This window comes from Rhodnius prolixus, unplaced genomic scaffold, assembly GCF_049639745.1.
Source record: "Rhodnius prolixus isolate KJV_2025 unplaced genomic scaffold, Rpr scaffold_1, whole genome shotgun sequence".
NCBI classification, from domain to species: Eukaryota; Metazoa; Arthropoda; class Insecta; order Hemiptera; family Reduviidae; genus Rhodnius; species Rhodnius prolixus.
The window spans coordinates 46,665,301-46,691,634 of NW_027411581.1; the positions used below are offsets into that span (position 1 = coordinate 46,665,301).

The window sequence follows — 26,334 nt, forward strand, 5'->3', positions numbered from 1 at the left end:
TTGGCACAAGGAAGAGATATAGAAAATTCTACTCGTCTTACCCCATTTATTATTAGGTATTTACTGTTTAAGTAATCTAACAAAGTACATTCACTGAGTTAAAGTTAAATATCACTGTATACTCCTCAATGAATACCGAGGTCTAAAAATAACTAGAAGATATGAATAGTAAACAGAAGAGAGGAAACAATGCATTAAAGCTTATTTCACTTCTACAATTTATTTTTGGCTTTCAATTTTTATGTGGTTACCTCCATATTGATAAATAATGTAAATCAATGTGTAATGCATTTAAATCTTCAAATTTCATATGTTGCACTAATCATAAAATTGGTAAATAAGAAAATAAATAAATAAATATAACCATGGAGATTTAACAGAAAGAAAATATGTAGTGGTTGCAAGTACGGAAGTTAAAATCCAACATAATGAGAGAACGTTTTGAAACTCGTCTTCCCAAACGCTCTAATGTAATTGTTACTTATCCGCCTATGAACAAGTCTTCAGTTATTAGTTTTGGGGCGAATGACACCGTTTATCACGTAATTCACTTTTTCTTTTTTTTTAAATTATAGGATTAATGAACAAGAATTACTGTTACAAAACAGACTAAAAATAAATTATTATAAATATAAATGAGGGTTTGTAGACCTTTAAAAGCTTGCAGAAGAATGTTTGAATCCATCAAAATTGCAGAAACCAACATTTAAATCTAGAGTCCTCCCTAATTGAAGTTGTGTTGTTCCTAAACTTTCACTTATATATTTTATTCATGGTTTTAAAATTTTATTCGGATGGAGACAGATGTGAAATACTGTCATTCAACTTCCACCAATTGTGATTTACATAATCAAATTTTCTGGGATTTCAGAAATTACATAAAATTTCATTTTCTTCTGTTATTAAAGTTCGATTACCGAAATGTTTATGATTAATAAAAGTACGGTGCTCTTTTCAAGCTAATTTTAATACCTAAAAACTTTTTGGCTAATCTTTACAATAGCTCCCCAGAGGCGTGGCCTGTTTTTTTTAGGGTGTGGGTAGTGCAGAGCACCTACCGGGGAAAATAAAAACTACTTCCCGTCAATGTGCGGATGGTGCGAATTTCGTAGCGCTTATGTTTAGCGCGCATGCGCAGTACACATACTGCATAGCAACTGCTTCCTGATTAATGTATTAATAGTTCCCGCGAGTGTTCTGTATGTGACCGGAGGTGCCGTTTTTTTGTAACTTTATGAGTATGAGCGTTTTAAATTTGCGGGTTTTTTTAAATTAAAGCATGATTGTAGTGTGAGTAAGAATGGAGTTCGACAAGTATACCCTCCTCAGGAAAAGGACTCCACAGAATAAGGTAGTTTCTTTTGTGTTGTTCTGTGTAATTATTGTAATGAATGTTGTGACAAAAATTAAAAAATTGAGGGTGATTAGGTAGGTTAGGAGGGGGTATGGGGGGAAGAAAAAATCAGGGGGTGTGGGGGGCGAAGCCCCCATTAAGAAATAAATAAAGAATTCGAAGTTATTCTGATTCGGTGCTACCATATAACCCGCTAGATTTAAGTGTGAATATAAAATAAATAAATAGTTTTATATTTATATTTGAATATGGCGGGTTCTATAGTAACAGCGAATCAGAATCACTTCGAATTAGGCCACGCCTCTGGGGAGCTATTGTAAAGATTTACCAACTTTTTTATCAGCGAACAAAGTTACCTCAAATTTTAAAAGTTAGTTAAATATTTTAAAAAAGGTTTGATATGTAGGCAGCACCGGTAAAATTAATATAACAGACTTTTAAAAAAAAGCTTAACCAATTGGTGAAATTCTGACAAACCTTAAGAAAGTAATTGACATTCGAATTGAAAACCGATTACCGAAACTAAATCATTTCTTTCATTTTATAGTATGCTAAAAAATAATACTTGTTTTATTTTTAAGGTTACCGAGAAATGTGTTAAACAATTTAACTTAAACCCAAATGGAAATGAGCAGTATGTTTTGAGGTATGTATATAAGCTATTTAGAAATATTTTGATGGGTTGAAAAATACAACAGTTTTATGCAATCCAAAATCCAATCCAATGCAGTTTTATGCTTCCTTCGAGTACTAAGTTCCTTTCCAGGCATTAATGGAACAACTGTAGAACAGTAGTTAAGGGTAATTGTCGTATAAATGAGATCAAAGCGTGAGGGATGATCAAGCATGATACGATTGCTATTTATTATTTTTGATTGTAACTTTTATGCATTAGTTATCATTAATTAGTCCTATTGCTTATAGAGATCGCTGTGGAGATTGACGGCAGCAGACTTGTAAAACAGTTGGTAAAAAAAAAAATTAGTAGCAAACTTACAGTTGTCTAGACCGCCAAGTAGTACAATTAATAGAAGAATAAGATTCCTCACCCATCAAGTGCTAAAACAAAAAGTCTATCTAAAAACAATTTTATAAAGTATTTTATTTTTGATTTAGATATGCTAATGAAATACTAGATCCACTTTTGGTCTTATCACAGTCAAAAATACCAGAAGGTGCGGAGTTTATTATACAGCTAGCCCCAGATATTGTGTATTATCCAAATGTCAACGTAAAGCTGATAGACAGAGAAGAAGGTTGTGCAAGTGGTGCGAAATTCCGAGAAAATGGTAGCTTTTTATTACAATTGTATAAAAATTATCCTTTATTATACTTGATTATTTAACCAAGCTTTATTTAATATATTTTTTTATTGTATCAATATTAATACATCTCAAGACTTTCTATCATTTTTCCCTTAAATACCTAAATAATTATTGCAAATGTTATTTCGCTCAGTTTTCGGCTAATTTATAATTTTTTAATATTTAGATTAAATTAAAAATCACTTTTCGTGTATCATAAAAATTTAAGATGAACTATAGTCTCAAATCACATTTTCTAGTTGAAGTATTCACCGCATGTATGTACTTATGTTTTCCAAATGAGAAAATAAATTGTTGAAAATGTGGTTAGGTCTGCTATTGCTGGATAACATCGTTCATTTTATCCGTCATAGCACGCATGTTTATTGTAACCTTCACCGATTTCTGATTTCCATCCATCCTTCCCTCCAATAATCAGTTTTGTGTTGAGAGCCTGCGCTAGTATAGTGCGAAATGGAAACATAAGTGAAGTCGAAATCTCTACACCAAATTATTAATCTATCTCTGTTAATGTATTGTAAAAGTCTGAAACCGGTCAGAGATACAATAAAATGCCTACTACGACGAATAAAATCAACAAGAAAATAAATACTCAAATCCCTTGTAATTATAGAAAAATATAAATTTTCTTTACTCAGGTATTTAATTCTTTTTAAATTATTTTTTGATATAGGGCACTTCGTAAACGTTGATTTCTTATTTAATTTTATTTACTTATATTAGTAAAACTTGATGTTCACTACTTTCCCTTTCAGAGAATCTTTGGAATGTAGCGCAACGGCTGATACCCACCGGAAAGTATGTAGACGAAGATAGGATGGGACTGTGCCATGAAAATCACTTATACGTTGGACGGAAAGAGCTGGAACGTACATCTATTTCTTCTCTTAGAAGAAAGAATCCTCAAATAGTGCTTACGTAAATTATTCATCTCATTCTAATAGTTTCTATTAGTCCATTTAATTTTATGATAAGCTTTCTTTTTTTTACCCATGTACAGCTTACTGGTTGGCTGGCTTTTACACTTCATACTACTAAGCTCGGTGATGTAGTTCCATCGCTGGAAATAATTAGCTTTTAAAAAAATCTAAGGCAAAACTTGACCTATCTGTTAATTTACTTTTCTTCAAATAAATAAATATAGCGAATATCGGTTTAACATTATCAATAGTTTTTTTAAATTTAAAAAAAAAAATTAATAGTTTAATTTTTTCCAAACAACACTTCTAGACGTCTTAAAATACAGTAGTCTAGCGATCTCCTCTCTGACAACGGGAATATAAAATATTAATATCAGCATAAACAAATTAACTTCAAGAATTCAGTTTTCTTGGCATGAAGTACACTTTCACTCCAACCACTCGGAACACCATGATTTTTTTTCAAATTTACCAAAATCTTTTGGTTCAGCTACATCGAACTTGCTTCCATCCTCTCTTCAAAATGTCGGCGAAAAGATGTCTAAAATTATCCTGGAGAATTTGTACTGATATTCAATGTGTTGGAATACATTTTAGCCAACAATTGTCTCCCTATTTACCTGATGCCCCATATTAAAACTGTCCGGTAGGACAGTTGTATAAGGGTTGATCGTCAAAAAGTGCACGAAAAAGCGTAACGTTAAAAAACACCCAACTTTGACAATTTTTTTCTCTTTTTCTACTAAAGATAAAATTCCCAAATTTTCTTTAAAATAAAGGGCAAACCCTCCTTTATGACTGTAATTTTTTTGCAACAACCCAGATCTTATAGGTTTCGAGAAAAAAGTTGCTGAAAATGAGCAAAAACGGCTTTTTCAGAAATTGTTGTTGTTGTTGTTGTTGTTGTTGTAGTTCTTCTTCTTCTTCTTCTTCTTCTTCTTCTTCTTGTTGTTACCTTTTTTGTAAACTGCGTAGCGCCTAAACGCGCGAACCGATTTTCATGAATGAGGTGTCATTCGATTCGGAATTTTATGTAGATGTGCCTTTTGGGGGTCTCGACGCTGTACACCGAATGGGAGAGGAGTTAGCCCCCTTTATGTAAGGCCCCCTTCAAAATTATTATTACTAATTACTCTGTAAATCTTAGCCCGATTTTGATAAAATTTGGATGATGGGGTTAGGGCTCCCCTTTGTAACATTAAAGCGACGATCTGCTCTTACACTAGTTAAGGGGAAGTATAGCAATCGTTTCAAATTATCGACACGTGAACTGATTTTCATGAATGAAGTGTCATTCGAATCGAAATTTTGTACAGATTTACACTTTAAAAGTCTCGTCGCTATGCCTCATATGGAGGGGAGTTTGCCCCACCCAAGTAAGGCCGTTTCTAAAACTATTATTACCAATATTTCTATAACGCTTTGTCCGATTTTGATAAAATTTAGCACGAAGAAGTGATTAAAGCTCCTCTACATGACTGTGAAGTGCCATCATGCTCTTACACCTACTAAGAGGAAGTACTGCAATCGTTAAAATTATCAATGGGTGAACCTATTTACATTAATGAATTGTTGTTCGATTCAAAATCTTTGCCTTTTAGGGAGAAGTACTGTAATCGCCCGTTTATTTTTCTTACTCCTCTTAAAAGGAAGGTCTGAAATCGCAGTATAAATTTGCTTTTTACGTACAAATACCTTCCTATTTTATATAAAAAGGCTTTCTCAAAAAAATTGTTATTGAGGATGGTTTGGGGACCGCAACTATAATCATTCTTTAAAAAGATCTCTCCAGTGGTAGTTACGGTTCCTACTTAACACCTTATCAGGTTATAATGATAGAATTGCTTATTCCAAATTTAAAAAAAACAGGAAAGCAGATATGTAACTTAGCAAAATAGACAAAAATGAAAATCTATCCAAAAGGTACAAAAATCTCCTTAACAAAAACTTACAGTTTAAAAAGTTAAGTATAAGGGTTGATTAAACGCCAAAAGGTACACAAAACAGCAAGTACCCAACATTTCATTCAAGCTTAGTTGATATAATTTAAGTAATTTTGCTGCATTAACTTTTCCTTCACATTTTTTAGAATTTATTATCGTAGATGTCACAGACCCTTAGGCTGGCCAGTTCGTTCATAATATTATTTGGTTATAATTATGATAAAATGTATATTATATCTTCGTTTTAAATAGGTACTTTATTTTAACTCTATTCCACATTATTCTTCTGATTTATCTTTAATATGCCCTTTATTCTGAAGTTGCCACATTTTATACATGCGTGTTAAAGTAGAAAAAGACAAAGTTAGAGTCGGCTACTGTTTAAATTTGAATCACGGAGGATTTAAAACAATATTTCAGTCTTGAATTCGTCTTACCGAAATATTCGTGAGCACAAATAACACACAGTTAATAACAAGTAGATTATTCAACAACAATTATTCATTTCTCAATTGTAATTTAATTTAGTCCCCCTAATTTTACTAAAATACTGGAATAATTAGCTGTCCTAAAAATATGCATATCTTATTCATTTTACATTACATGTATACAACATTGTGGGATGAATACCTAAATTGAGAATGTAATTGAAGAAAACTATATTATTTGCGATAAAGCCAGATAATTATTACCTATTATTATAAACGTTTGACTACTACATAAAATGACAATTACTTTAATCGAAGAATAAACTTAAACAGAGGATTTTTATTAAAAATAAAATAATCGAAATCATTGATGTATGTTGGTGTAAGCATTTTTTTAAAAAAGTTTTTAAATTTTGTAGCCTCGTAATTTTTTAAATTTTTTATACCGTTTTCTTTTTAACATGTAATTAATAGTTTGATTATTATAGATTAATAGATATTAAAGTCAATCTACTTGAACAAATATTTTGTAGATGAAAATGGCCAGCATAAGGGTCTGCGACATCTACGATAATAAATTCTAAAAAATGTGAAGGAAAAGTTAATGCAGCAAAATTACTTAAATTATATCAACTAAGCTTGAATGAAATGTTGGGTACTTGCTGATTTGTGTACCTTTTGGCGTTTAATCAACCCTTATACTTAACTTTTTAAACTGTAAGTTTTTGTTAAGGAGATAGTTGATTGATTGAAACCGGCCTTCTTCCAGATAGAGCTGCTTTTACTGGCAAAAAATGTTTAAAACATTTTAAACAATCGAAATAATATTATTATGTAAAGTGTAACAGTATCCTATAAGTTTATCTTAATTGATTGATTTTTATTAAAGTATTTTGTACCGGTCAGGTTAGAGCCCGTACGTTCATACGATTTAATAAAATCAAAAACCAAAAATAAAAAAGAAACATCCAAGAAAAAATTGACAAGATCTGGGAAAAAGTAAGTTTAATGTTTTCTTTATAACAGCGTGCTGGAATTATTAAAAGTAACCATTTCTTATTTTTTTATTGATACTCGACATACTTTTTTTCCTTTAGAAGCAAGAAAATGAAAATTGGAGAAGACAATGAATCCGAGCAGATTGCTTTAATTCGTTCAAAACTGTGGAATAATGACAAGAATGCATTTATCAGAGCTGCAATTGCAAAGATGGAGGGCATTGTCTATGTAAGAAAGTCTGTTAGAGAATTTAATATATTCGCTTGCGTTTTTATTTTCAGCACATCCATAACAAGATAATGTAAAAAAAAAGTAGTAAAGTAAAGTAATGCTAATTTTTTCATACGGGCTTTACGTCCAACTACAAAACTAGCGTTAGGTGTCGGGTATGGAGGCGACTAGCAAACATAATTTACTACAAGGTTCTCATATTACACATTAAATACAATCCATGTATTAACAGGTATTGTCTTATGCATTCTTATATGTGAGTTAGTAGCAATGAACTATTTTTTAATGTCCCAAACACTTCTTGTATTTTTTTCCGAATACTTGGTCATATAGTTGCATACCGAGGTATCTCCTTGCTTCAGATTCATTAACAGATTGTACATTCTAGGCACCAATCTCGCACCCATGGGCACGTAACAGTAGCACGCGTCTCCAGCCGATAGATTATACAGTCAATTGAGTGATCCATTTATGTTCAAGAAACTATCAATTAAATTCTACAGAACGTTCAGTTCGCATGACTATCATCATATCACGCAATTAGCTGGCTTTGTTTGTCTTGAAACTCATCGAGGTGTTGACGGACTTCAACTTTAAAGTTTACTTTGTAGAGTCATAATTTAACTTGTCGCCTATTTTTTTTGTTTTATTTTTTTGTTTATCACTAGAATATCACTCATTCTCCATTCTTACTTATAAATTCATTCGCTTCACACATTCATCCCTCTACTATATACAACTATTTACGTAAACTACAGCTAATAGATGGATCAGTACTCTATATTCCTGCCATCCTTATAGCTTGACCGAAATTAAAATCACGCACTCCTTCTGTAATCATTTTCTTGCATTCATTCTATAACTTTTAAATACATTCATATTTCATTGCTAGCTCTGCTATAGACTTAAGCAGAGTTAAGTTGGTGGAGAATATTATGTCTTCATAGCGAAATGGTGCATCTAAGTACCTGTATATATCGTCAAACATTCGTTTCCTTTCTACCTCAAAGTGGACATATCATTATTATATGTTTGAAATCTTCCTCCTCATTGCAATCTACGCAAAGAGGAGAGGACCTTTTGTTGATCCTGTGTAGATATGATCCGCACACCGCGTGGTTCGCTCTCAGCCTGCTTATTGTCGTAACAACCCATTTATTAGTGACAGTTCCCTTAAACCATGGTTGTCTAGGTAACTGATCTGCCACAGTTTTATAGAATCTTCCTTTATTACCATAACTGTAATCTGTCTGCCATTTTTGTAGTGCTGCTTTTGCAATTATACACTTGATGTCGGTGTGTGGTAATTTACAGTTAGCCATTTCCCCACTATTGGTGGCTTCCTTTGCAAGTTTATCCACAATTTCATTTTCTTTTATACCACAATGACGTCGCCTATTTGCTGCTTCTAATGAGCGACATCGTCTATTATAGCCAAACTTTGCCCTCATCTTTGAGAATTCTAAAATTAAGTAAATTTTTTTTTGGCAAGAAGAATTTAGTGTTTTACATAATGAATGAACATTTTTAAAAATAAAATAACTAATGCACGTGCTTTATGCTTTTTATTTTAGCTAGGCAGCAGAGAAGGAGTTGCATACAAAACGAGTACTTCCACAAAATCACTATTTTCTCTCTCAACTCTGAACTCGTACTCTAAATACTCTCTTGATATTGTTACAAATAATAGGTATGTTTACAAAACTAACGTTTAACATAACAAAATATTTCAGTATCTTAGTATATTTCAGTAATTTATCATCCTATCTAAAAGAATTTGTCTGTGAAAAAATTTTTTAGTTGCACGTGACTTCAATAAATTTTAGTTTGTAAAATTCAGTACCAAAAAACTGCTTCAAAGCGGAAACAGCTTTGAATCATTATACTAAGGATTCCAGTAAATAAGTGGCCAAATAGATTGATTCTTTACAATAATAAAAGCTACTTTTCTCATTTAATATCAGTATGTACCTTTTATTGTAGGTAATACTGTCATCTCCAACTATAAGAAATAGAATATTATTCGTTATCTTCAAGCATGTTTTTGATGCTTTAAGCAATTTTCTCAAAAAATAGCTCCATCTTTTTTTTAAATTTTTATTTAAAGACGTATTTCATGAAATTTCTTTAATTTCTATATTTTGTAAATGAATGTTTTCTCTGGAGGAGTCTCATCATTTAGTTTCTATTCGAGATGAAACTTTTTTTTCAATAATAATTTTTTGTACTCGGAGAACTACTAACCACGGTTTTTTTGGAACTTAGGATACCAGTAGTCCATCAAAAAGTTTAGAAATTCATGTTTCAGTTAAAGATTTAGTTGCTTCATATTATTGTAATCCTTTCATAGCTGGGTATACTCAAAAACTAAAAACGACAATAATAATAAATGTTTCCGAATGATCAATTTTAAACTTGGCCTCACAGTTACAACTAGTAAAAGTAAAGTAAAGTAAAGTAATCGCCTATTTTTTCAGGCGGGGCTTAACTTCCAACTACCATTTACTAGGTGTCGTGGAAACAGTTACAAATATTCACTCCTTGAAACTCACGTTGACTTTATTCTGATGCTATGGCTATCTTAAAGTTATAAACTATTCCTCATCGACTGCTCACAGCTGCTAAAAAAAAAAAAATATCTTGGTCACTCTACTAACCACGGTCATTACAGCTCTTTTTATAAAGTGATGAACTGATTCTACAAAAAATTTAACCCATCAGTAATCATACAAGTCTATCTTGCAGGTATTCCAGAAGCATGTGCTGAATCTGATCGAATAATTTGGCGGTTTAATTAAATAATTAACTAATTAACATCGTATTAATTATACTAGTAGAGGGAAAATGGCGGTTCTGGCGCACCTAAATTGTGCCAGATCCAAACACCTCCAAATCTGACCGGGTAATCATCGAGTTCAACGAAACTGTAAGCCATACCCATCAGCACCATTCTATCCCACCTATCATCGAATTTGACGAGGCTGAAATTCGCACCATCACAAAAAAAAAAAAAAAGAGGAATCGTTTTAAAAGATCTAAAGATTTAAAAGATTTAAATCGGCATAGATGTACTCAGATCTCAGAACTGTTAAATAATAATTTTGTTCAGAATAATGTTTGAAATAAATAGGTTTATGACAGAGAAATTTAAAATAAACAACAGACTAAAGGGTTTCTTTAAGGGTATGCTTATTTTTTTTCGAAAAATGAGTTTAAAAAAGCACTCACTCAAAACAAATAGGGTGAAGGGACCGGTAATTTAGAGCATAAGAAAAAATTCGAGTTTCGTTTAGAACATCTACCGTTATTTTGGCTCCAGGTGTTGGTTGGTACAATTGTGCCGCTCCATTACATTGTATTATCTATTATTAATATTTAAATAGCAGTAAATTTACTACTCAGTAAAAAAGAGTGTGTAAGAGCACAAAATTTCATACCAATAAACTGTTGTTTACTGTGGCAGTTATAAGGGCACCATTTCACAGCAAAACCATGACCCAAAAAAATTTCAACTCTCAATATCTTCTCAACTAACGAATCTGTACTCAAGAAAACTATAGCATACTACTCAGTAAAACAGAGTGTCAAAGAGCACAAAATTTCATACGAATAATCTGTAGTTTACTATGTGAGTTATAAGGGCCCCATTTGACAGCAAAACCATGACCCAAAAAAAATTCAACTCTCCATATCTTCTCAACTAATGGATCTGTACTCAAGAAAACTATAGCATACTATTCAGTAAAACAGCGTGTGTAACAGCACAAAATTTCATACGAATAATCTGTTGTTTACTGTGGCAGTTATAATTTCGTTAAAAATATATATCATTTACCTCATCTAACTCCCAGTCATTTCATTAGATTGGAGACTGGTCTCCCTCATCCAGAGACTGAAGTAGTGAAAAGAATGGTCTCTTGGTACAATAAAATACAAAATATGACTGACCAGCGGTTACCAAAAATTGTATTTAATGCTTTAAAAGTAAACGATAGTTGCAATTATAAGAACGTAAATTATAACTGGTATACCCAATTTAAGAATAAATTATTGCCTATTGGTTCTCAACATATTTTAGAATTAAACTCCTGCCTTTCTAGTATTGAAATAAACAATATTGATGAGAGATTTTATAACCATTTGTTGTCCTCTGATATCGATAGGGTCATCCATTCTAACTATAATAAGGAATTTAGACATTTTAGCTCTCTAAAGGGTGGTGAAGAGTACTTTGCATTTAGATGTTCCATTAAAAGGCACAGACTGATTTCTCAAATTCGTCTATCTAATTTTGATTCGCCTTCTTTTTATCTCAATAATGAATGCATCAAGTTAAATAGTTTGGAAATATGCCCGATTTGCAATTTATGTAGTCCCGAAAATTTATTGCATTTTGTAATGGAATGCGCTATGTATAATGACCCTAGGCGCAGATATCTGAATAAGTATATTAATAAAAATTTCTCTAATTTCACAAATCTGCATAATATATTAACAGTTAATACCAAAGAAAAATTAAATGACATTTACTATTTTGCAATAGAAGCCTTAAAAATACGACAACTAATATTATTGTAATAAGTTACTTAATGATAACATTGTGTGTGTTTCAACTATTATTGTCATTATTATTATTCTTTCTCTAGCAAACCAGTTATTTCCGTACTCTGCCCTCTCAAACTTAATACAAAATGTACAAAATTTAAAAGTGACCATCTTATGTTGGCTTTAGCCTATTTTCTTTTTCTTTAATATTATTGTGTTCTTTTTTTTTTTTTTTTTTTTTATTTATCTTTCTTTTTCCCTGTTTTTCTTGTTTTTCAGTTTTCCAGTTTTGTAAAATTTCTTTTATAATTATTGTAAGAATTACTTTTATTTTCCAGCTTTGTTTAAATAAATAATAATAATAATAATAATAAAAAATTATAACCAGACCCATTTGTAAAGAGTGTAACTCTAAAAGCAAATAAATTCTATTCTATTCTATTCTATTCTGTGGCAGTTATAAGCGCCCCATTTCACAGCAAAACCATGACCCAAAAAAATGTCAACTCTCAGTATCTTCTCAACTAATGGATCTGTACTCAAGAAAACTATAGCATACTACTCAGTAAAACAGAGTGTGTAAGAGCACACAATTTCATACGAATAATCCGTTCTTCACTTTGGTAGTTATAAGGGCCCAATTTCAAAGCAAAACCATGACCCAAAAAAATTTCAACTCTCAATATCTTCTCAACTAACGAATCTGTACACAAGAAAACTATAGCATACTACTCAGTAAAACAGAATGTCAAAGAGCACAAAATTTCATACGAATAATCTGTTGTTTACTATGTGAGTTATAAGGGCCCCATTTGACAGCAAAACCATGACCCAAAAAAAATTCAACTCTCAATATCTTCTCAACTAATGGATCTGTACTCAAGAAAACAATAGCATACTACTCAGTAAAACAGAGTGTGTAAGAGCACACAATTTCATACGAATAATCTGTTGTTTACTATGTGAGTTATAAGGGCCCCATTTGACAGCAAAACCATCAACCAAAAAAAATTCAACTCTCAATATCTACTCAACTAATGGATCTGTACTCAAGAAAACTATAGCATACTACTCAGTAAAACAGCGTGTGTAACAGCACAAAATTTCATACGAATAATCTGTTGTTTACTGTTGCAGTTATTAGCGCCCCATTTCACAGCAAAACCATGACCCAAAAAAAATTCAACTCTCAATATCTTCTCAACTAATGGATCTGTACTCAAGAAAACTATAGCATACTACTCATTAAAACAGAGTGTCAAAGAGAACAAAATTTCATACGAATAATCTGTTGTTTACTATGTGAGTTATAAGGGCCCCATTTGACAGCAAAACCATGACCCAAAAAAAATTCAACTCTCAATATCTTTTCAACTAACGGATCTGTACTCATGAAAACTATAGCATACTACTCAGTAAAACAGAGTGTCAAAGAGCACAAAATTTCATACGAATAATCTGTTGTTTACTATCAGAGTTATAAGGGCCCCATTGACAGCAAAACCATGACCCAAAAAAAATTCAACTCTCAATATCTTCTCAACTATTGGATCTGTACTCAAGAAAACTATAGCATACTACTCAGTAAAACAGCGTGTGTAAGAGCACAAAATTTCATACGAATAATCTGTTGTTTACTGTGGCATTTATAAGGGCCCCATTTCACAGCAAAACCATGACCCAAAAAAAATTCAACTCTCAATATCTTCTCAACTAACGGATCTGTACTCAAGAAAACTATAGCATACTACTCAGTAAAACAGCGTGTGTAACAGCACAAAATTTCATACGAATAATCTGTTGTTTACTGTGGCAGTTATAAGCGCCCCATTTCACAGCAAAACCATGACCCAAAAAAATTTCAACTCTCAATATCTTCTCAACTAACGGATCTGTACTCATGAAAACTATAGCATACTATTCAGTAAAACAGCGTGTGTAACAGCACAAAATTCCATACGAATAATCTGTTGTTTACTGTGGCAGTTATAAGGGCCCCATTTCACAGCAAAACCATGACCCAAAAAAAATTCAACTCTCAATATCTTCTGAACTAACGGATCTGTACTCATGAAAACTATAGCATACTACTCAGTAAAACAGAGTGTCTATGAGCACAAAATTTCATACGAATAATCTGTTGCTTACTATGTGAGTTATGAGGGCCCCATTTGACAGCAAAACCATGACCCAAAAAAAATTCAACTCTCAATATCTTCTCAAATAATGGATCTGTACTCAAGAAAACTATAGCATACTACTCAGTAAAACAGCGTGTGTACAAGCACAAAATTTCATACGAATAATCTGTTGTTTACTGTGGCAGTTATAAGGGCCCCATTTCACAGCAAATCCATGACCCAAAAAAAATTCAACTCTCAATATCTTCTCAACTAACGGATCTGTACTCATGAAAACTATAGCATACTACTCAGTAAAACAGAGTGTGTAAGAGCACACAATTTCATACGAATAATCTGTTGTTTACTATGTGAGTTATAAGGGCCCCATTTGACAGCAAAACCATCACCCAAAAAAAATTCAACTCTCAATATCTTCTCAACTAATGGATCTGTACTCAAGAAAACTATAGCATACTACTCAGTAAAACAGCGTGTGTAACAGCACAAAATTTCATACGAATAATCTGTTGTTTACTGTGGCAGTTATAAGCGCCCCATTTCACAGCAAAACCATGACCCAAAAAAATTTCAACTCTCAATATCTTCTCAACTAACGGATCTGTACTCAAGAAAACTATAGCATACTATTCAGTAAAACAGCGTGTGTAACAGCACAAAATTTCATACGAATAATCTGTTGTTTACTGTGGCAGTTATAGGGCCCCATTTCACAGCAAAACCATGACCCAAAAAAAATTCAACTCTCAATATCTTCTGAACTAACGGATCTGTACTCATGAAAACTATAGCATACTACTCAGAAAAACAGAGTGTCTATGAGCACAAAATTTCATACGAATAATCTGTTGCTTACTATGTGAGTTATGAGGGCCCCATTTCACAGCAATACCATGACCCAAAAAAAATTCAACTCTCAATATCTTCTCAACTAATGGATCTGTACTCAAGAAAACTATAGCATACTACTCAGTAAAACAGAGTGTGTAAGAGCACAAAATTTCATACGAATAATCTGTTGTTTACTGTGGCAGTTATAAGGGCACCATTTCACAACAAAACCATGACCCAAAAAAATTTCAACTCTCAATATCTTCTCAACTAACGGATCTGTACTCAAGAAAACTATAGCATACTACTCAGTAAAACAGATTGTGAAAGAGCACAAAAAATTCATACGAATAATCTGTTGCTTACTATGTGAGTTATGAGGGCCCTATTTGACAGCAAAACCATGACCCAAAAAAAATTCAACTCTCAATATCTTCTCAACTAATGGATCTGTACTCAAGAAAACTATAGCATACTACTCAGTAAAACAGCGTGTGTAACAGCACAAAATTTCATACGAATAATCTGTTGTTTACTGTGGCAGTTATAAGCGCCCCATTTCACAGCAAAACCATGACCCAAAAAAATTTCAACTCTCAATATCTTCTCAACTAACGGATCTGTACTCATGAAAACTTTAGCATACTACTCAGTAAAACAGAGTGTCAAAGAGCACAAAATTTCATACGAATAATCTATTGTTTACTATGTGAGTTATGAGGGCCCCATTTGACAGCAAAACCATGACCCAAAAAAAATTCAACTCTTAATATCTTCTCAACTAATGGATCTGTACTCAAAAAAACTATAGCATACTACTCAGTAAAACAGCGTGAGTAACAGCACAAAATTTCATACGAATAATCTGTTGTTTACTGTGGCAGTTATAAGCGCCCCATTTCACAGCAAAACCATGACCCAAAAAAAATTCAACTCTCAATATCTTCTCAACTAACGGATCTGTACTCATGAAAACTTTAGCATACTACTCAGTAAAACAGAGTGTCAAAGAGCACAAAATTTCATACGAATAATTTGTTGTTTACTATGTGAGTTATAAGGGCCCCATTTGACAGCAAAACCATCACCCAAAAAAAATTCAACTCTCAATATCTTCTCAACTAATGGATCTGTACTCAAGAAAACTATAGCATACTACTCAGTAAAACAGCGTGTGTAACAGCACAAAATTTCATACGAATAATCTGTTGTTTACTGTGGCAGTTATAAGCGCCCCATTTCACAGCAAAACCATGACCCAAAAAAATTTCAACTCTCAATATCTTCTCAACTAACGGATCTGTACTCATGAAAACTATAGCATACTATTCAGTAAAACAGCGTGTGTAACAGCACAAAATTTCATACGGATAATCTGTTGTTTACTGTCGCAGTTATAAGCGCCCATTTCACAGCAAAACCATGACCCAAAAAAATTTCAACTCTCAATATCTTCTCAACTAACGGATCTGTACTCATGAAAACTATAGCATACTACTCAGTAAAACAGAGTGTCTATGAGCACAAAATTTCATACGAATAATCTGTTGCTTACTATGTGAGTTATGAGGGCCCCATTTCACAGCAATACCATGACCCAAAAAAAATTCAACTCTCAATATCTTCTCAACTAATGGATCTGTACTCAAGAAAACTATAGCATACTACTCAGTAAAACAGAGTGTGTAAGAGCACAAAATTTCATACGAATAATCTGTTGTTTACTGTGGCAGTTATAAGGGCACCATTTCACAGCAAAACCATGACCCAAAAAAATTTCAACTCTCAATATCTTCTCAACTAACGGATCTGTACTCAAGAAAACTATAGCATACTATTCAGTAAAACAGATTGTGAAAGAGCACAAAAAATTCATACGAATAATCTGTTGCTTACTTTGTGAGTTATGAGGGCCCTATTTGACAGCAAAACCATGACCCAAAAAAAATTCAACTCTCAATATCTTCTCAACTAATGGATCTGTACTCAAGAAAACTATAGCATACTACTCAGTAAAACAGCGTGTGTAACAGCACAAAATTTCATACGAATAATCTGTTGTTTACTGTGGCAGTTATAGGGCCCCATTTCACAGCAAAACCATGACCCAAAAAAAATTCAACTCTCAATATCTTCTGAACTAACGGATCTGTACTCATGAAAACTATAGCATACTACTCAGTAAAACAGAGTGTCTATGACCACAAAATTTCATACGAATAATCTGTTGCTTACTATGTGAGTTATGAGGGCCCCATTTCACAGCAATACCATGACCCAAAAAAAATTCAACTCTCTATATCTTCTCAACTAATGGATCTGTACTCAAGAAAACTATAGCATACTACTCAGTAAAACAGAGTGTGTAAGAGCACAAAATTTCATACGAATAATCTGTTGTTTACTGTGGCAGTTATAAGGGCACCATTTCACAACAAAACCATGACCCAAAAAAATTTCAACTCTCAATATCTTCTCAACTAACGGATCTGTACTCAAGAAAACTATAGCATACTACTCAGTAAAACAGATTGTGAAAGAGCACAAAAAATTCATACGAATAATCTGTTGCTTACTATGTGAGTTATGAGGGCCCTATTTGACAGCAAAACCATGACCCAAAAAAAATTCAACTCTCAATATCTTCTCAACTAATGGATCTGTACTCAAGAAAACTATAGCATACTACTCAGTAAAACAGCGTGTGTAACAGCACAAAATTTCATACGAATAATCTGTTGTTTACTGTGGCAGTTATAAGCGCCCCATTTCACACCAAAACCATGACCCAAAAAAATTTCAACTCTCAATATCTTCTCAACTAACGGTTCTGTACTCATGAAAACTATAGCATACTATTCAGTAAAACGGCGTGTGTAACAGCACAAAATTTCATACGAATAATCTGTTGTTTACTGTGGCAGTTATAAGGGCCCCATTTCACAGCAAAACCATGACCCAAAAAAAATTCAACTCTCAATATCTTCTGAACTAACGGATCTGTACTCATGAAAACTATAGCATGCTTCTCAGTAAAACAGAGTGTCTATGAGCACAAAATTTCATACGAATAATCTGTTGCTTACTATGTGAGTTATGAGGGCCCCATTTCACAGCAATACCATGACCCAAAAAAAATTCAACTCTCAATATCTTCTCAACTAATGGATCTGTACTCAAGAAAACTATAGCATACTACTCAGTAAAACAGAGTGTGTAAGAGCACAAAATTTCATACGAATAATCTGTTGTTTACTGTGGCAGTTATAAGGGCACCATTTCACAGCAAAACCATGACCCAAAAAAATTTCAACTCTCAATATCTTCTCAACTAACGGATCTGTACTCAAGAAAACTATAGCATACTACTCAGTAAAACAGATTGTGAAAGAGCACAAAAAATTCATACGAATAATCTGTTGCTTACTATGTGAGTTATGAGGGCCCTATTTGACAGCAAAACCATGACCAAAAAAATTTCAACTCTCAATATCTTCTCAACTAACGGATCTGTACTCATGAAAACTATAGCATACTATTCAGTAAAACAGCGTGTGTAACAGCACAAAATTCCATACGAATAATCTGTTGTTTACTGTGGCAGTTATAAGCGCCCCATTTCACAGCAAAACCATGACCCAAAAAAAATTCAACTCTCAATATCTTCTCAACTAACGGATCTGTACTCATGAAAACTTTAGCATACTACTCAGTAAAACAGAGTGTCAAAGAGCACAAAATTTCATACGAATAATCTATTGTTTACTATGTGAGTTATGAGGGCCCCATTTGACAGCAAAACCATGACCCAAAAAAAATTCAACTCTTAATATCTTCTCAACTAATGGATCTGTACTCAAAAAAACTATAGCATACTACTCAGTAAAACAGCGTGAGTTACAGCACAAAATTTCATACGAATAATCTGTTGTTTACTGTGGCAGTTATAAGCGCCCCATTTCACAGCAAAACCATGACCCAAAAAAAATTCAACTCTCAATATCTTCTCAACTAACGGATCTGTACTCATGAAAACTTTAGCATACTACTCAGTAAAACAGAGTGTCAAAGAGCACAAAATTTCATACGAATAATTTGTTGTTTACTATGTGAGTTATAAGGGCCCCATTTGACAGCAAAACCATCACCCAAAAAAAATTCAACTCTCAATATCTTCTCAACTAATGGATCTGTACTCAAGAAAACTATAGCATACTACTCAGTAAAACAGCGTGTGTAACAGCACAAAATTTCATACGAATAATCTGTTGTTTACTGTGGCAGTTATAAGCGCCCCATTTCACAGCAAAACCATGACCCAAAAAAATTTCAACTCTCAATATCTTCTCAACTAACGGATCTGTACTCATGAAAACTATAGCATACTATTCAGTAAAACAGCGTGTGTAACAGCACAAAATTTCATACGGATAATCTGTTGTTTACTGTCGCAGTTATAAGCGCCCATTTCACAGCAAAACCATGACCCAAAAAAATTTCAACTCTCAATATCTTCTCAACTAACGGATCTGTACTCATGAAAACTATAGCATACTATTCAGTAAAACAGCGTGTGTAACAGCACAAAATTTCATACGAATAATCTGTTGTTTACTGTGGCAGTTATAAGGGCCCCATTTCACAGCAAAACAATGACCCAAAAAAAATTCAACTCTCAATATCTTCTGAACTAACGGATCTATACTCATGAAAACTATAGCATACTACTCATTAAAACAGAGAGTGTAACAGCACAAAATTTCATATGAATAATCTGTTGTTTACTGTAGCAGTTATGACGGCCCCATTTCACAGCAAAACCATGACCCGAAAAAAATTCATCTCTCAATATCTTCTCAACTAATGGATCTGTACTCAAGAAAACTATAGCATACTACTCAGTAAAACAGAGTGTGTAAGAGCACAAAATTTCATACGAATAATCTGTTGTTTACTGTGGCAGTTATAAGGGCACCATTTCACAGCAAAACCATGACCCAAAAAAATTTCAACTCTCAATATCTTCTCAACTAACGGATCTGTACTCAAGAAAACTATAGCATACTACTCAGTAAAACAGATTGTCAAAGAGCACAAAAAATTCATACGAATAATCTGTTGCTTACTATGTGAGTTATGAGGGCCCCATTTGACATCAAAACCATGACCCAAAAAAAATTCAACTCTCAATATCTTCTGAACTATCGGATCTGTACTCATGAAAACTATAGCATACTACTCAGTAAAACAGAGTGTCTATGAGCACAAAATTTCATACGAATAATCTGTTGCTTACTATGTGAGTTATGAGGGCCCCATTTGACAGCAAAACCATGACCCAAAAAAATTTCAACTCTTAATATCTTCTCAAGTAATGGATCTGTACTCATGAAAACTATAGCATACTATTAAGTAAAACAGAGTGTCTATGAGCACAAAATTTCATACGAATAATCTGTTGCTTACTATGTGAGTTATGAGGGCCCCATTTGACATTAAAACCATGACCCAAAAAAAATTCAACTCTTAATATCTTCTCAACTAATGGATCTGCACTCAAGAGAACTATAGCATACTACTCAGTAAAACAGCGGGTGTAACAGCACAAAATTTCATTCGAATAATCTGTTGCTTACTATGTGAGTTATGAGGGCCCCATTTCACAGCAATACCATGACCCAAAAAAAATTCAACTCTCAATATCTTCTCAACTAATGGATCTGTACTCAAGAAAACTATAGCATACTACTCAGTAAAACAGAGTGTGTAAGAGCACAAAATTTCATACGAATAATCTGTTGTTTACTGTGGCAGTTATAAGGGCACCATTTCACAACAAAACCATGACCCAAAAAAATTTCAACTCTCAATATCTTCTCAACTAACGGATCTGTACTCAAGAAAACTATAGCATACTATTCAGTAAAACAGCGTGTGTAACAGCACAAAATTTCATACGAATAATCTGTTGTTTACTGTGGCAGTTATAGGGCCCCATTTCACAGCAAAACCATGACCCAAAAAAAATTCAACTCTCAATATCTTCTGAACTAACGGATCTGTACTCATGAAAACTATAGCATACTACTCAGTAAAACAGAGTGTCTATGACCACAAAATTTCATACGAATAATCTGTTGCTTACTATGTGAGTTATGAGGGCCCCATTTCACAGCAATACCATGACCCAAAAAAAATTCAACTCTCAATATCTTCTCAACTAATGGATCTGTACTCAAGAAAACTATAGCATACTACTCAGTAAAACAGAGTGACTATGAGCACAAAATTTCATACGAATAATCTGTTGTTTACTATGTGAGTTATAAGGGCCCCATTTCACAGCAAAACCATGACCCAAAAAAATTTCAACTCTCAATATCTTCTCAACTAACGGATCTGTACTCATGAAAACTATAGCATACTACTCAGTAAAACAGAGTGTGTAAGAGCACACAATTTCATACGAATAATCTGTTGTTTACTATGTGAGTTATAAGGGCCCCATTTGACAGCAAAACCATCACCCAAAAAAAATTCAAATCTCAATATCTTCTCAACTAATGGATCTGTACTCAAGAAAACTATAGCATACTACTCAGTAAAACAGCGTGTGTAACAGCACAAAATTTCATACGAATAATCTGTTGTTTACTGTGGCAGTTATAAGCGCCCCATTTCACAGCAAAACCATGACCCAAAAAAATTTCAACTCTCAATATCTTCTCAACTAACGGATCTGTACTCAAGAAAACTATAGCATACTATTCAGTAAAACAGCGTGTGTAACAGCACAAAATTTCATACGAATAATCTGTTGTTTACTGTGGCAGTTATAGGGTCCCATTTCACAGCAGAACCATGACCCAAAAAAAATTCAACTCTCAATATCTTCTGAACTAACGGATCTGTACTCATGAAAACTATAGCATACTACTCAGTAAAACAGAGTGTCTATAAGCACAAAATTTCATACGAATAATCTGTTGCTTACTATGTGAGTTACGAGGGCCCCATTTCACAGCAATACCATGACCCAAAAAAAATTCAACTCTCAATATCTTCTCAACTAATAGATCTGTACTCAAGAAAACTATAGCATACTATTCAGTAAAACAGAGTGTGTAAGAGCACAAAATTTCATACGAATAATCTGTTGTTTACTGTGGCAGTTATAAGGGCACCATTTCACAGCAAAACCATGACCCAAAAAAATTTCAACTCTCAATATCTTCTCAACTAACGGATCTGTACTCAAGAAAACTATATCATACTATTCAGTAAAACAGATTGTGAAAGAGCACAAAAAATTCATACGAATAATCTGTTGCTTACTATGTGAGTTATGAGGGCACTATTTGACAGCAAAACCATGACCCAAAAAAAATTCAACTCTCAATATCTTCTCAACTAATGGATCTGTACTCAAGAAAACTATAGCATACTACTCAGTAAAACAGCGTGTGTAACAGCACAAAATTTCATACGAATAATCTGTTGTTTACTGTGGCAGTTATAAGCGCCCCATTTCACAGCAAAACCATGACCCAAAAAAATTTCAACTCTCAATATCTTCTCAACTAACGGATCTGTACTCATGAAAACTATAGCATACTATTCAGTAAAACGGCGTGTGTAACAGCACAAAATTTCATACGAATAATCTGTTGTTTACTGTGGCAGTTATAAGGGCCCCATTTCACAGCAAAACCATGACCCAAAAAAAATTCAACTCTCAATATCTTCTGAACTAACGGATCTGTACTCATGAAAACTATAGCATACTACTCAGTAAAACAGAGTGTCTATGAGCACAAAATTTCATACGAATAATCTGTTGCTTACTATGTGAGTTATGAGGGCCCCATTTCACAGCAATACCATGACCCAAAAAAAATTGAACTCTCAATATCTTCTCAACTAATGGATCTGTACTCAAGAAAACTATAGCATACTACTCAGTAAAACAGAGTGTGTAAGAGCACAAAATTTCATACGAATAATCTGTTGTTTACTGTGGCAGTTATAAGGGCACCATTTCACAGCAAAACCATGACCCAAAAAAATTTCAACTCTCAATATCTTCTCAACTAACGGATCTGTACTCATGAAAACTATAGCATACTACTCAGTAAAACAGAGTGTGTAAGAGCACACAATTTCATACGAATAATCTGTTGTTTACTATGTGAGTTATAAGGGCCCCATTTGACAGCAAAACCATCACCCAAAAAAAATTCAACTCTCAATATCTTCTCAACTAATGGATCTGTACTCAAGAAAACTATAGCATACTACTCAGTAAAACAGCGTGTGTAACAGCACAAAATTTCATACGAATAATCTGTTGTTTACTGTGGCAGTTATAAGCGCCCCATTTCACAGCAAAACCATGACCCAAAAAAATTTCAACTCTCAATATCTTCTCAACTAACGGATCTGTACTCAAGAAAACTATAGCATACTATTCAGTAAAACAGCGTGTGTAACAGCACAAAATTTCATACGAATAATCTGTTGTTTACTGTGGCAGTTATAGGGTCCCATTTCACAGCAAAACCATGACCCAAAAAAATTTCAACTCTCAATATCTTCTGAACTAACGGATCTGTACTCATGAAAACTATAGCATACTACTCAGTAAAACAGAGTGTCTATAAGCACAAAATTTCATACGAATAATCTGTTGCTTACTATGTGAGTTATGAGGGCCCCATTTCACAGCAATACCATGACCCAAAAAAAATTCAACTCTCAATATCTTCTCAACTAATAGATCTGTACTCAAGAAAACTATAGCATACTATTCAGTAAAACAGAGTGTGTAAGAGCACAAAATTTCATACGAATAATCTGTTGTTTACTGTGGCAGTTATAAGGGCACCATTTCACAGCAAAACCATGACCCAAAAAAATTTCAACTCTCAATATCTTCTCAACTAACGGATCTGTACTCAAGAAAACTATATCATACTATTCAGTAAAACAGATTGTGAAAGAGCACAAAAAATTCATACGAATAATCTGTTGCTTACTATGTGAGTTATGAGGGCACTATTTGATAGCAAAACCATGACCCAAAAAAAATTCAACTCTCAATATCTTCTCAACTAATGGATCTGTACTCAAGAAAACTATAGCATACTACTCAGTAAAACAGCGTGTGTAACAGCACAAAATTTCATACGAATAATCTGTTGTTTACTGTGGCAGTTATAAGCGCCCCATTTCACAGCAAAACCATGACCCAAAAAAATTTCAACTCTCAATATCTTCTCAACTAACGGATCTGTACTCATGAAAACTATAGCATACTATTCAGTAAAACGGCGTGTGTAACAGCACAAAATTTCATACGAATAATCTGTTGTTTACTGTGGCAGTTATAAGGGCCCTATTTCACAGCAAAACCATGACCCAAAAAAAATTCAACTCTCAATATCTTCTGAACTAACGGATCTGTACTCATGAAAACTATAGCATACTACTCAGTAAAACAGAGTGTCTATGAGCACAAAATTTCATACGAATAATCTGTTGCTTACTATGTGAGTTATGAGGGCCCCATTTCACAGCAATACCATGACCCAAAAAAAATTCAACTCTCAATATCTTCTCAACTAATGGATCTGTACTCAAGAAAACTATAGCATACTACTCAGTAAAACAGAGTGTGTAAGAGCACAAAATTTCATACGAATAATCTGTTGTTTACTGTGGCAGTTATAAGGGCACCATTTCACAGCAAAACCATGACCCAAAAAAATTTCAACTCTCAATATCTTCTCAACTAACGGATCTGTACTCAAGAAAACTATAGCATACTACTCAGTAAAAAAGATTGTGAAAGAGCACAAAAAATTCATACGAATAATCTGTTGCTTACTATGTGAGTTATGAGGGCCCTATTTGACAGCAAAACCATGACCCAAAAAAATTTCAACTCTCAATATCTTCTCAACTAACGGATCTGTACTCATGAAAACTATAGCATACTATTCAGTAAAACAGCGTGTGTAACAGCACAAAATTCCATACGAATAATCTGTTGTTTACTGTGGCAGTTATAAGCGCCCCATTTCACAGCAAAACCATGACCCAAAAAAAATTCAACTCTCAATATCTTCTCAACTAACGGATCTGTACTCATGAAAACTTTAGCATACTACTCAGTAAAACAGAGTGTCAAAGAGCACAAAATTTCATACGAATAATCTATTGTTTACTATGTGAGTTATGAGGGCCCCATTTGACAGCAAAACCACGACCCAAAAAAAATTCAACTCTTAATATCTTCTCAACTAATGGATCTGTACTCAAAAAAACTATAGCATACTACTCAGTAAAACAGCGTGAGTAACAGCACAAAATTTCATACGAATAATCTGTTGTTTACTGTGGCAGTTATAAGCTCCCCATTTCACAGCAAAACCATGACCCAAAAAAAATTCAACTCTCAATATCTTCTCAACTAACGGATCTGTACTCATGAAAACTTTAGCATACTACTCAGTAAAACAGAGTGTCAAAGAGCACAAAATTTCATACGAATAATTTGTTGTTTACTATGTGAGTTATAAGGGCCCCATTAGACAGCAAAACCATCACCCAAAAAAAATTCAACTCTCAATATCTTCTCAACTAATGGATCTGTACTCAAGAAAACTATAGCATACTACTCAGTAAAACAGCATGTGTAACAGCACAAAATTTCATACGAATAATCTGTTGTTTACTGTGGCAGTTATAAGCGCCCCATTTCACAGCAAAACCATGACCCAAAAAAATTTCAACTCTCAATATCTTCTCAACTAACGGATCTGTACTCATGAAAACTATAGCATACTATTCAGTAAAACAGCGTGTGTAACAGCACAAAATTTCATACGAATAATCTGTTGTTTACTGTGGCAGTTATAAGCGCCCATTTCACAGCAAAACCATGACCCAAAATAATTTCAACTCTCAATATCTTCTCAACTAACGGATCTGTACTCATGAAAACTATAGCATACTATTCAGTAAAACAGCGTGTGTAACAGCACAAAATTTCATACGAATAATCTGTTGTTTACTGTGGCAGTTATTAGGGCCTCATTTCACAGCAAAACAATGACCCATAAATAATTCAACTCTCAATATCTTCTGAACTAACGGATCTGTACTCATGAAAACTATAGCATACTACTCATTAAAACAAAGTGTGCAACAGCACAAAATTTCATATGAATAATCTGTTGTTTACTGTGGCAGTTATGACGGCCCCATTTCACAGCAAAACCATGACCCGAAAAAAATTCATCTCTCAATATCTTCTCAACTAATGTATCTGTACTCAAGAAAACTATAGCATACTACTCAGTAAAACAGAGTGTGTAAGTGCACAAAATTTCATACGAATAATCTGTTGTTTACTGTGGCAGTTATAAGGGCACCATTTCACAGCAAAACCATGACCCAAAAAAATTTCAACTCTCAATATCTTCTCAACTAACGGATCTGTACTCAAGAAAACTATAGCATACTACTCAGTAAAACAGATTGTCAAAGAGCACAAAAAATTCATACGAATAATCTGTTGCTTACTATGTGAGTTATGAGGGCCCCATTTGACATC

General features: G+C 33.4%; 1 protein-coding gene across 2 annotated transcripts in view; it reads left to right on the forward strand.

Moving 5' to 3' along the window:
- Positions 1 to 341: 341 nt before the first annotated feature.
- Positions 342 to 26,334, forward strand: part of LOC141461141 (uncharacterized) — a 37,988-nt gene continuing 11,995 nt past the window's right edge. For both annotated transcript variants that reach the window (XM_074141888.1, XM_074141879.1), the window contains exons 1-7: positions 342 to 542; positions 1,936 to 2,000; positions 2,471 to 2,643; positions 3,435 to 3,597; positions 6,877 to 6,969; positions 7,068 to 7,197; positions 8,775 to 8,890. In XM_074141888.1, the coding sequence (XP_073997989.1) occupies positions 429 to 542; positions 1,936 to 2,000; positions 2,471 to 2,643; positions 3,435 to 3,597; positions 6,877 to 6,969; positions 7,068 to 7,197; positions 8,775 to 8,890 (854 nt within the window). In that variant the 5' untranslated portion in view covers positions 342 to 428. The remainder of the gene's footprint in view (positions 543 to 1,935; positions 2,001 to 2,470; positions 2,644 to 3,434; positions 3,598 to 6,876; positions 6,970 to 7,067; positions 7,198 to 8,774; positions 8,891 to 26,334) is intronic.